General features: G+C 43.3%; 1 protein-coding gene across 1 annotated transcript; it reads left to right on the top strand.

The window, feature by feature from the left end:
* Positions 1–306: 306 nt before the first annotated feature.
* LOC311034052 (mitoferrin-2-like) lies at positions 307–1,449 on the top strand (the record flags this gene model as incomplete). Its single annotated transcript, XM_084041792.1, has 1 exon — positions 307–1,449. The coding sequence occupies one exon, from the start codon at positions 307–309 to the stop codon at positions 1,447–1,449; it is 1,143 nt and encodes a 380-aa protein (XP_083897918.1).
* Between the last annotated feature and the right edge of the window lie 12,761 nt (positions 1,450–14,210).

A 14,210-nucleotide genomic window follows, 5' to 3' on the forward strand; every position in this document is an offset into this window, starting at 1 on the left:
TTGTCATGGTCAGTGGTGTAGAGTAACATTTAGTCAAGTACTGTACTCGAGTAAATGTAATAGTACTGTTGTCACGGTTGCCCAACCACTGGACAATGGACGATTGGACTACTTGGGAGTGAGGTATGACATCATGGACCCCATATATTTGTGCACATCTGACCTGTAATCCCATATTTGGCGATGGCTGAGTCATTGTGACATCATCGGGATGACGAGAGCATCCTCGGCAGACAGTATATATAAATAAACGCCAGTCTCAGCGAGAGGCAGATACATGACGCACCCCGACGCCCCTTTGTCCCCATGGTTTCTTTTCCTGGTGAGAAGACCTCCACCAGCGCCGTCGACAGCGCGGTATCAAGCGCTGTCGTGGCGGACATGCGATGGCCCGGTGGGCGCTTCCTGGACACGCCGCAGAGCAGCGAGCACTCTGCCGCGGGGCCTAGCGAGACAGACTACGAGGGGCTTCCTGAAGGGGTGCCCACCAGCACCCACATGCTGGCCGGATCCGTGGCCGGCATCATGGAACACTGCCTCATGTACCCCGTCGACTTTGTGAAGACACGCATGCAGAGCCTGAAGCCCGAGCCCGGAGCGCGCTACCACGGCGTGACGGACGCCCTGCGGCGGATCGTGCGCACCGAAGGGGTGTGGAGACCCGTCCGGGGCTTGAACGTGATGGCGGCCGGGGCGGGGCCGGCCCACGCCATGTACTTTGCGTGCTACGAGAAGATCAAAGTATCCTTGAACAACAACGCGGTCTACCCCGGCGCCAACAGCCACTTGACTAATGGAGCGGCGGGCTGCGTGGCCACGCTGCTGCATGACGCCGTCATGAACCCCGCGGACGTGGTGAAACAGCGCATGCAGGTGTACAACTCGCCGTACCGCGGCGCGCTGCACTGCGTCCGCGACGTGCTGAAGCACGAGGGTCCCGCCGCCTTCTACCGCAGCTACACCACGCAGCTGACCATGAACGTGCCGTTCCAGGCGCTCCACTTCGTGACCTACGAGTACCTGCAGGAGCGGCTCAACCCCTGCCGGCAATACAACCCCGCCTCCCATCTGGTGTCCGGAGCGCTGGCCGGCGCCGTGGCCGCCTCCCTCACCATGCCCCTGGACGTGTGCAAGACCCTGCTGAACACCCAGGAGCCCCTGGGTGCCGTGCACGTCATCCAGGCTCCTCAGGCCCCGTCTGCGGCTGCGGGAGGGGTCGGAGCCGTGGTGGCGGCGGCGGACACGACCACGGCCACCTCCTCCTCCCGTTACGTCTCGGGCCTGGGCCAGGCCTTTCGGACGGTTTACAGGACGGGCGGCGTGCCGGCCTTCTTTAAGGGCGTCCAGGCCAGGGTCATATACCACGTGCCCTCCACGGCCATCTGCTGGTCCGTCTACGAGTTCTTCAAGTATGCCATCACCGAGCGGCGGAAGCCAGGAGGTGTTTAGCTTAAGCTCCACACATAACTGGAAAGAAATCCAGGGAAAAAAGGCTGTTCAATAATGGTCATATACTTTGTTAGCTCACTGTAATGAAGCTGCGCAGAGTCACAAAAGGTCGCCTCTTTCTGACATGCTGTTAAATCAGGAATATGGAATAGTAAGAAAATGATTGATAAGTCTTAACTGTTAGATATTTTTTGGACAAAGGTTATAGCTCTATTCTAATACATGCTATATAGAGTGTTTCTTAAGTAAGATGAGTCTCCCCATCTCTCCAGCTCTTTAGTAAACCGAAAATACACGTTCAGGCGGTACACCAATTTCATCCAGTCAGGAGAGAGAACCCATTTATCATCTTCAATTGTATGTTCCCCTTCCAATTATGTCTTCTCATTTCACTTTCTTATCCTGTATCCTGTATGAGTTACCAACTGCATGGATGAAAATGCAGGCACACAGATTAGGCCAAGTGCAAACGCACATGCACGCACCCACGTGCACACATGCATGCACGCACACACGATGCACACTATCGCAGCAGCCTGCCATTTTGATCTTTAATTAACAGTTTTTTTCCATATCATACTAAGACATACATAAATCAACTCCTTACCGTGAAGTTGGGATTGAACATTGTTTCTTGTTCATACTGTATATAGCTCAATGAAATAAACTCAAAGGCACCGCTTACTTCACACTAGATGTGATTTCTAAATTTAAATCTGCACGGCTTCGTAGCACTTATCGTAATTTACATTACAGTGAAAATATGTAGGACAATGGCAATGGTAACATTACTGCTACTATACTACTACTACTACTACTACTGCTGCTGTTATACAAAGCTTCCAAATAGCCACCACACACTTATCACACATCCAGGTCCAAACCAGGTCTTTTGAGATTGAGACCTCAGTTCTCAAGATGACCTGTATTAATAGCCTAGATGTAAAGGTAAATAAGTAAAAAATAAAAAATAAAAACTACAAAGCAAGAGAGAGATGTGCATAAGATGCAAAGAGATGTCAGCTATGTTTTGGAGACAAATTAATTGAACAATATGAACATATAAGACCCAATTGTGTCAAGGTCAGTTGACCAGAACCGAGAATCCAATAATCTCTGTATCAGTCCGTCTATCTGTATCTTTGTGTCCATTTTATGCTCATGGAGATCTCTGTATCTGTCTGTCTGTCTGTGTGTGTCCCTTTTATGCCCATATATGGAGAACACTGAAATCATCAATATGTCGTCATAGTACGGACATCATAGACTGGCCTCCAAGTACTATGATAAGGGGCACTGCACCAACTAAAGTACTGTACTTGCCTCACAGTCCTAGTCACTGTAATGTAACTACTTCTTGCAAATTTAACATGGAATGTGCGTTTAACGCCATTTTAACGCTAGGTAGAACTAAAAATACTGACAGGTTGCCATTGAATACATGCTTCCTATATCTACTAGTTTTCATCATAGTGAGCTACAATAGATGAAAGTTGTTCCGCAGCAACATGAAAATGTATATACATTAATATCGAGAAAAATGAAATAAAAGTGAATGCAAAAGTAACTAGTAACTAGTTACTTTTATAATGCAATAACTAGCAAAGTAACTACGTTACTTTGATGTAACTTGACGAACACTGATGATCATAATCAATTTGAGGGATTACCACGTTACTGTTCATGTTGGTGAAATATGGGGCGTACAGGTATTTGGATCCGAGTCCCTTATTGAGCTAATTAATGTCTTACTAGCTTTAATCCTGACTCCTGGTTTCACTATCACCAACGTGATGGAGAGGTTAATCCTCCCATTGCTTAAAAACTCAAAAACAACCATTTCTCTTGTCAGGACCAGGACATTTTTACAAATTCTACTTTACTTGCACGCACGCGCACACGCACACGCACACTAGGGCATTAACGACTTGTGGTTTTAGGAAGTCGACTCGACTTCAGTAAAAGTCGAGTTGAGTCGACTCGTCGAAATATGCGACAAAAAAAAATTGCGCGGGGGGGGGGGGTGCGGTAGTGGCGCATACGATTTTAATGTTGGATGCATTCATGCAATGTTGGAACACAATAAAGTGTGGGGCTTCTGTTACTCCTCACATAGTGCAGTTTAGCCTGTTTGAATTATATATATATATATTATATTATAAAAATAAACATAAAAATAATTTTCGACTTTCGACTTCTCCTGTTGGGAGTCGACTTGTGTTAATTAAGTCGACTTAAGTCTAAGTCGACTTTTTAGTGAATGCCCTAACGCACACACACACGCACACACACACACACACACACACACACACACACACACACACAGTTTAACAATGTATTCATGTCCACACACAGGGAAAGCATACAGGGACACAAATAGTTTAGTTGCAGTAAAGGTTACATTTACAAACTCATGGATATGTCCTCAGGATACAACACGCATGTCACTCAGCACTCCAAGTAGCGGCGGCTCTGCCACGTATGGCAGCAGAGACGGCACAACACTTTGCCAGCCTTTCTGCCTCGTCTTTGGGCATCCCAAGTTGTTCGAAACCCTCCAACAACCAGTCCGTGGGTATGATGTCCTTGGCTGGATCACCAGAGGAAACAAAGTTCTTAGTCTTGCACTGCTGCATGGTGTTAAAGCACCCTCTGTAGTTGTTCTCATGGGCCTGGATGTCAACCTATTGCTATTCCTACAGCGGACGGACATACCGCTGGAAGGCCGCCGGGTCTATTTGCCTCTCTTCCCGGTAGCTGTTCACGGGAAGGAGGGGCCGTCAGGTAGCGTCGGCTGTTGGTAGATTCCGCCGGTGAGAAGTGCCTTCTTGTATGCAAGCTACATGGTCCACAGAAATTGCAAATGCATCCATTGCACCTACTGCATTGACGATGGTAGTTACAACGGGGCAGTTTAACGTCATGCCCAGGACACACACAGGGCCGCGAAACTAGTTAACAAGCCGGAGTCTCGTTCGTTATCGGAATCAACACACGCACGCGCGCGCGCGCACACACACACACACACACACACACACACACACACACACACACACACACACACACACACACACACACACACACACACACACACACACACACACACACACACACACACACACACACACACACACACACACACACACACACACACACACACACACACACACACACACACACACACACACACACCTTTTTCTTTCTCACCAAGAGCCAGAAGCTCTGGTTGGTATTTCATTGCTCTTGAGGCATTTTCCACAGATCAACCTTGGTGACGAGTGTGTCACACAGAGGCTCTCCCTAAAGGATGATGCTCTGTGTTGGTGGTTGTCTCCCATCAAATCAGAAAGTATTTTTATTTTCAACAGGACACTGTTGGTTGCTGGTGCAACACGACACACATGTGGTTATATCAAGATGCTGTGCGTATCGCTGTCGGGCAGAGACCTCTCATCTCCATATTCATTTGTGTGTGTGTGTGTGCGTGTGTGTGTGTGTGTGTGTTTTTTCGTGAATGAATGCCCTACTGAATCATTTTGTCACACAAAAGTATCAAAAAGTAGCAGATCTGCAAGCTCGAAACGCGGCGTGCCGTGAAGCGATGCGTTTTGAGCTTGTAGATCTGCTACTTTTGCAGACTAGACGAAATCCTTTTCCAAAATGAACAAACAAAGCCCTTTTTCCTCATGCCTGTATCTTGTTAGTACTAGTAGTAGACATTTGTCTTTTGCAGTCAGTCGAGTCGTTTTCTTTTCTGTTTGAGTCTGAGTGGAGCTGAATAAGGCTGGTGACTGCAGGACCTGGATGTAATAGGGGTGTCTCTGTATCCGTCATGTCAGCAGGCTGGGCTGCATTAATCTGTCTGATTGATCCAGCATCCACATGGTGCCATGACCTTCCTTTACACAAATTAGACCTGCATCACCTGATCTACAGCCTCTGTGATGCACATGCAGCTGATATACCGACAGACTGGACATGTACGAGTTCTGGAAATCAATGAGGGGATTCTGGATATGTATGAGTTCTGGAAATCAATGAGGGGATTCCGAGATCGATGGTCTTTTGTCTTCAATGCCTGCAAATAAAACAGCAAATCTGATCAAACTATAAAAAGCGCTCCCCGGGCACAGGTCTCCGCCAGGTCAGGTAGGTTATTGTGAGCCAGCAATGTTCGGAATTCACCAATCAGGATGGAATATGAAAAATGTCTTGATCACTTGACTAGAGATAACGTCTGCCGATGTTTGGACACAATTTGTAGGAGTAATATAAAACTTTTTTTTTTTTAACCTCACACACACACGGATAGACGGACGGACGGACAGAGAGGGTGCAACACAGTCTCGGCCATGCCTTTCAGCCTGGCGGAGACAATTAATCAAGAAAATGTAATAGTTCACTTGGAGGAATCACTTAGCTGTTCATTTCAATGTAAAAAATGTGTGTCTTATTGGTTGTTTTTCATGAATTATGCATTACTCACACAGGACACGCACGCACGCACGCACGCACGCACGCACGCACGCGCACACACACACACACACACACACACACACACACACACACACACACACACACACACACACACACACACACACACACACACACACACACACACGCTGAAGGACTGACCTGCAAGCAGCAGGCCATGTAGAGTGTATAACCGCATTTGCACACATTTTTGATTATTTTCCTTTTAACATTAGATTACACTTGAAATAGCACCGTCATGTTAATGTTGCCAGGAAAATTGCATCAATTGCAAACTGTCTGTTGTTGTTGAGGTCTGCTGCCACTCTGATTTCTTTTTTAAAACACAACTAACTAAAGACCTTTCTGTTTGCCGCTGGCTTTGATTGAGTTACTTCTCTTTTTTCTGACTCTTCTGCACAGTAACTGTTGTTTTTTTGTTTGTTTTTTTACTTCTTTTGTTTTATGCATCCTAATGTCATTGTATATTAGTGTTTCCTTTCCTCTGCTGTTCTGTGTAAAGCACATTAAATTGCCTTGCTATACAAATACAACTGCCTTGCCGTGCCTTGTTGCTGTTGTTGTGGGAGCAAGCCAATGATTGATATGTTCTGTTGCATTGCATGTTTCCCCCTCTCTTTCACCCTTTCTTCACTTTATTCTAGGCTGTGAGTTTTGTCAAAGAGGCCCTCGGTAGAGTAACATTTCCACTGCTACAGATATAGACCACGCATGCACATTCCTCCTCCTGCAGAGGCCATCTCAACAACAGGGACATTAGAGGGACATTTATTGCCCATCCTGGCCAAAATTGTTTTTCGTCCTTCACAGTGAGGATGCCCCGGCATTTCTCATTACCAAAGACACTCTGTTGACCCTCAAGGGCATTTGGTGAGATGAGAAATAGATGTAGATGCATGTGAAGGAGTTCCATTCCACCAATCAATATCGTCTCTGTCGGGTGGAAACCTCACACTGTATGTCCAAAAATGATATACTTTTCAGGATTAAAAACGTCAAATTCAAAAACAGCAAAAGTATCAGATCCGCAAGCTCGAAACGCGTCGCTTCGCGCCGCGTTTCGAGCTTGCGGATCTGATACTTTTGATACTTTTGTGTGACGCTGTAGTGTGATCAAGTAGGGCGTTAATTTACGCAAATAAACACAAAGGGTTAGAATATGGAGATAGGAGGTTTCTGCCTGACAGCAACGATATGCTTTTTACTGTGTGTGGCTTTGCTGGCAGACAGACAGAGCAGCACTGTGTGTGTCCTCCGCTCTGCACAACATCACTGACATAGAACTGAATCACCAGTGGTGGAAAGTAACTACAGTAAGTACATTTACTCAAGTACTGTACTTAGGTATAATTTTTAGTATTTCCAATAGTACTTCAGTACTTTTACTTCTACTCCACTACATCTCAAGAGGCAAATATTATACTTTTTACTCCACACTACAATTATTTGAAAACTTTAGTTAGTTACTTTGTAGATTTTGATTATTATTACAAAAACATACATTAACCACTTCAGACCCATATACTGTACATTTCGGCAATTTGAAAATAGCCCATCTACAAGCTCACAATGAGTCGCATTGCGTCACATTGTGAGCTTGTATATCTGCTATTTACAAAAGATTTTTACACATTTTATACATTTGAAAACTTCTGAAATGGGATATTATGCATAATGAGTACTTTCTACTTTTGCTACTTTAAGTACATTTTGATGCCAATACCTTTGTTCTTTTACTCACTTTTACTTGTAACTGAGTATTCCGACAATGCAGTATTGATACTTTTACTTAAGTAAAAAATGTGAGTACTTTTTCCACCACTGTGAATCACTAGCTGATATCTGTGGATCACAGCCCACTATACTGGTTTCCTGCAGCGTGACAAGCTACGCATCTCCTCAACTGCAGCGATCAAATCACTGCAATGATATCGTCACTGTCAAGGCAGAACCCTCTCATCTCCATATTCTAACTTGTTGTGTTTTGTCGTAAATTAACGCCCTACTTGATCACACTACAGCGTCACACAAAATCATCAAAAGTAGCAGATCCACAAGCTCGAAACGTGCCGCGAAGCGACACGTTTCGAGCTTGGAGATCTGCTGCTTTTGATGCTTTTGAATTTGAATCCTGAAAAGTTACAGTTTTGGACATGTGAGGTTTCCACCAGGCAGAGACGATATTGTGTTTGTAGATTCACCATATGTTCTTCATTCTCTGTAACTTTGAAAGCGATTTCATCCAGACTTCACACACAGACACCAACCTGTCCTGTTAAATAAAGGTTGGCAAGTTGTCAGCTTGATCAGAGCCCCATTGACTTCCAATATTAAAATTAAAGGTAAACATTTCAAAAAGTAGTGTACACAAGAAATGTAGCACCGATCACTCTCATAAACACCATTATTGTTGCTGTTGGGGCAGAAACCTTGTATCTCCATAGATCATTGTTTCTTAAATGAATGCCCTACTTCAGGGTCTTCAACAGGGGGTCCGGGACCCCTAGGGGGTCCTCAGAGTTACTACAGGGGGTCCGCCAAATCTTTGTGTGATATGATTTTCTTTTTTACATTAACCACTTGAACCCTAGCATCCCTTTTCTGAGAGAACTTTAGCCAAAAATAGCCGATCTACAAGCTCACAACGCCTCGCAGCGCGGCAAAGAGTTATAGGTGTAGAGGGGAAAAAGAGCAGCAAAAAAGTATCTGAAACACAATTTTATACAATATAGAGGAGGGGGTCCCTGCTTCATCTCTCTCTCAGCTAGGGGGTCCTTGGCCTGAAAACATTGAAGACCCCTGTATGGGCTTAAATTAGTGCCAATAATATTTTGTACTTGTAAAAATAATTTGTATTTGTAAAAACATTTTGCATTTGTAAAAAAAATATTTGTACTCGTAAAAATAATATGTACTCGTAAAAATATTTTTTGCATTTGTAAAAAAAATATTTGTACTCGTAAAAATAATATGTACTCGTAAATAAAATATTTGTCTTCGTAAATAAAATATTTGTCTTCGTAAATAAAATATTTGTATTCGTAAATAAAATATTTGTATTCGTAAATAATATATTTGTCTTCGTAAAACAAAGTTTTGTATTCGTAAGATAAAAATGTGTGTTGTAATTGTAGAATTACATTTACAATGAACATTGTGACCAGAAAAAAACAACAGCTTGCTCGCTCGAAGATCTGTTCTACGGATTGCAAAACTTTATTTTTGGCACTCTGCACTTCCGGGTCTGAGCCAATCACGTGAGGCCTTTTCCACTACCCAATCATAAAGCTCCATAGGTCTCCATGGCAACATGGCAAACGGGGTTGCCATGTTGCAACCCCAAGAGTTTTAACTGCAACATAATTCCATTGCTCAGGAAATAAACAACGGATTACAATAATATAACATTCCCTATAATCAGTAACATGTAGGTGATACCTATGTCTATCAAATATGGTTTTATTGAAAGGCAATCAAAGGCTAGATCGAGTTTAGAAAGCAAACAAGTCATGTCTGGGGGCCTCAGTGCGGCTGCAGAGTTTGATTGAGTGTGAGACTAGGACCCACATTCCATATGTCAAAATGAGAGGCTTCATCGGGAATCGTGCGCGTGTATTTTGCTAAGAGATTGGTTACATAGTTTAATTGATATTAATTTATTAGTGCATTAAATTTCCCCATCCACTTTAATGGGAAAATTTAAAAACTCGATTTCAAGTATTTTTTTCCCCAGAAACTGTAAGGGCTAGAGTTACAAGACTTGGAGGGGAGGTTCATAGTTTAATCCGAAATTATCAAAAAAAGAAATACACCAGTCGGCCTCATGGTGGCGCTATAAAAGCCCCCTTTACGTTTTGGCCTATAACTCTTGAACCGTAGGTCGTAAAATAAAAATCATTTTTTCCCTAGATTCCTTGGGTCATGACGCAACTCCCCATATAGGCCACGCCCATTTGCGCCAGGATAGATTTTCCGCCATTTTGAATTTTCTTCAATTACACTTTTAGCTCCTCCTCCCACATATTTTGTCCACATTTCACAAAAATCGGTACACATGATCTCTGGACCCATGCAATAAACATCTCCAAACCGAATTTTGATAGTCCATACGGTTCTTCCATAAATGGCTTCCAAAATTTGCGGGAGGGGCCTGTTTTACAAAAAAGCCCCCACCCCCTCCTCCTCCTCCAGCATTATAGGCTTGACAGCACTGCTACTGACCTATAGGGTGTACCAACGTCGCGTCACCAAAAGTTCGCCACGCCCACCTTTTCGATGCTACAGCCCTTGAGGGGTCAGACTGTACATAGAGACACGCTTAAGACTAGAGAGTGACGGTGGTTTGTGTTTGTAAACATTAACTTCTTTGCCGACTACATAGTGATCATTGCACACTGCACATGTGTGGCTGGTCTATGAGAAAGCTGTCGCAGCTCTCCTCTTCAAGATTGAATACAGTGTGAGGCTAACAATGTAGGCTATTCAAGAGACCTAGTATGGCTTGGATCTCAGCTGTACCACACAAAGATTTAACGTTCAAGAACCTACCCAAATACAGCCGTGTTTGTTCACGTCATTTTCTCAAAGGTACATTTTTACCAAAAACATGAAACTGCTATTTTGTTTCTGCTTACTAAAAGTAACTAGGTAATGCAACTAGGCTATAGGGTGGTCCAGAGTGTTAGGTGACTTTTTTTCCCCTCTCTAACGATTTGACATGCGGGCTGCTCTGCTCATAGATCGAACATTCCACTACCGTGCGAGGTCTCCAACTTTAATAAAAACTAGACGCGTAGCAATTCTGGGAAATTGCAAAGTGTGGTTGCGCCGACGCCGGTCGCGGGTCTCGGCCGCGGGGCTCGAGGGATACGCCGGGAGGAATACCGTCGCAGGCCGCGCGACGTGCCATTCGAATCGGGTGCCGATCGGATCCTGCCTTTGTGATACGTGCTGTTTTGATTTTAAGAAATATGCCCCTCCCACTAAATAAATAGGCCCTCCCACAAATGTAACGGGCCAATCATATTGTCACGTCACTCCTATCGCTTTTATTACATTTTGAAAGGATTGTTCCCCCCAAAAATCATGTTTTTTCATCAAACGGTTATGTTTTGTGCATTTGTGAGGCCCCCTAGTCAAAGTGGAAATGCTTTTGGGGATTCGTTGAGTAAACCACCCTCGACATGTGATTTAAATTTGGGATTGACCGGACGTTTCGTTCGTGATTTCTGGCATTTTTGGTAAAACAGGCCCCTCCCACTAACTTTGGAAGCCATTTACGGACGAATAGTAAGGATTATCAAAATGCCGTTTGGATATGTTTATCGCATGGGCCCAGAGATCATGTGTACCGATTTTTGTGAAATTTGGACAAAATATGTGGGAGGAGGAGCTAAAAGTGTGTTTTGAAGAAAATTCAAAATGGCTGAAAATCTATCCTGACGCAAATGCGCGTGGCCCATATATGGGGTGTTAGATTTTTATTTTACGACCTACGGTTCAAGAGTTATAGGCCAAAACGTAAAGGGGGCTTTTATAGCGCCACCATGAGGCCGACTGGTGTATTTCTTTTTTTGAAAATTTCGGATTCAATTATGAACCTCCCCTCCAAGTCTTGTAACTCTAGCCCTTACAGTTTCTGAAAATAACATTTTCCCATTAAAGTGGATGGGGAAATTTAATGCACTAATAAATTAATATCAATTAAACTATGTAACCAATCTCTTAGCAAAATACACGCGCACGATTCCCGATGAAGCCGCTCATTTTGAAATATGGCATGTGGGTCCTAGTCTCACACTCAATCAAACTCTGCAGCCGCACTGAGGCCCCCAGACATGACCTGTTTTCTTTCTAAACTCGATCTAGCCTTTGATTGCCTTTCAATAAAACCATATTTGATAGACATAGGTATCACCTACATGTTACTGATTATAGGGAATGTTATATTATTGTAATCCGTTGTTTATTTCCTGAGCAATGGAATTATGTTGCAGTTAAAACTCTTGGGGTTGCAACATGGCAACCCCGTTTGCCATGTTGCCATGGAGACCTATGGAGCTTTATGATTGGGTAGTGGAAAAGGCCTCACGTGATTGGCTCAGACCCGGAAGTGCAGAGTGCCAAAAATAAAGTTTTGCAATCCGTAGAACAGATCTTCGAGCGAGCAAGCTGTTGTTTTTTTCTGGTCACAATGTTCATTGTAAATGTAATTCTACAATTACAACACACATTTTTATCTTACGAATACAAAACTTTGTTTTACGAAGACAAATATATTATTTACGAATACAAATATTTTATTTACGAATACAAATATTTTATTTACGAAGACAAATATTTTATTTACGAGTAAATATTATTTTTACGAGTACAAATATTTTTTTTACAAATGCAAAAAATATTTTTACGAGTACATATTATTTTTACGAGTACATATTATTTTTACGAGTACAAATATTTTTTTTACAAATGCAAAATGTGTTTACAAATACAAATTATTTTTACAAGTACAAAATATTATTGGCACTAATTTAAGCCCATACCCCTGCCCTACTTGGTCGTATGATAGTGTTGCACAAAATTTGCGCAAATAACAGATCTACAAGCTCACAACGCATCACAATGAATTGTAGATTTGTAGCTATTTTGGGGAAATATTTGATAATAAAAGTGAAAGTGGTTAAGTGTGTCCATGGGTTATAAACATTGAACAAATTAAAAGTATTAACAAGAGCTTGTGATTAAGTACAATGGATATGGCTCTAGTCCAGAGCGTTAGTGAGTTCTCTCTCTAAACGCTCAGCTAGGCGCGGCCCAAAAAGTGGACCTTACACAAAAGGTGGGGTCCTGAGACGTTTCCCACCACGGAGAACAGTCATTCAACATTGTAAAACTGCCTTTGTGTAGCTAATCCTTTTCTTTATTTTTTACTACAGTTGGAGACCTCGCATGGTAGTGGAAGTTTCGGTCTATGGGAAGAGGCGCGTGCCTGTAGAGCGTTAGGGAGAACTCGCTAAACTCTCTGGACCAGAGCTACAATGGATCCATTGGAACACAGAACTTTGTTCGTTCTTTTTTCCATTTCGTGAAAAGTAAGATTTGGACATACTGTACCACCATACCATACCATCCACCCGACAGCGACAATATGTTTCAAACAGACAGCTGTTCAATGCTGGGGCTGATTGTGTTTTCGCTGTTGGAATTGAACCACCAGAAGCGGCGGTGATAAGGTATGTGTTGTTTGATATAAACTAGTAAAACTGACAGGAAGATCATTGCTAGCAATACCTCGGTCAATCCTGTCCCGACATAAATAACTTGGAAGACACCTTCCTAGCTCAAGTTAATGGGACTTTGCATTGTCTGCTCCCGGAGTGGTTTTGCCATCATCTTTTAAAAATGATCATCATTTCACTTTCACTTGTTTTGGATTGAATGTATTTGGGGATGACACTGGCAAAACACAGCGATTGTTGGTAAAATACAGTTTTACAAGTGTACAAAAAGTCAGGAATAATCAATAAACAATATTATATGTTAATGCCAAGCCCCCAGAACCCAGTGGTTTCACTGAAGCGCATTGGACATGCTGGTAATTCATAGGTACTGCAGCTCAACCTGAGCTAGGGCCACTGTACATGATCGAGCGAAGACGGTTTCGACCCATGGGCTCGACTCACGAGCTTGCGCACAAGCTTGCGCACAAGCTTGCGCACGGGGCTGTGCACCGAGGTGACGCAAAACGTGTCACAGTGGCCCCAAATAGGCCTCGCCCATCACACTTCACAACCCGGAAGAAGGGGTGAATTCACCTCATGCGCTGGGCGAGCAACTCAATGCAAGTGGATGGGAGGCGATATCCGGTGCCCTCTCTATTATTTTTTAACTCTATGGTTAATGCCCATTGTGTTACAACAGTCTATTCAATAGACTGTTGACCCGCTCAGAGGACTTGGACCAGGTGTTCTAAATAGTCAGGGTAAATAGCAAGTTGGCACTAATGTGACGAAGTCACTTTATAATCCAGTGGAACGAGGCATGCGTCCCAGGATGCTGTCTGTCTAAAATGGCTGCCCGACAACTGAGCTACTGTAACTGTGACACAATGTTGATCATACTCACAAATCCAGTGGTGGAAAGTAACTAAGTACATTTACTTACGTACTGTACTTAAGTAGAATGTTGAGGTACTTTTACTTCACTGGAGTATTTCCAATTGTCTATACTTTTACTTCTACTCCACTACATCTGAGAGGCAAATA

The sequence above is a fragment of the Gymnoscopelus microlampas genome, assembly GCF_963454915.1.
Source record: "Gymnoscopelus microlampas genome assembly, chromosome: 18".
NCBI classification, from domain to species: Eukaryota; Metazoa; Chordata; class Actinopteri; order Myctophiformes; family Myctophidae; genus Gymnoscopelus; species Gymnoscopelus microlampas.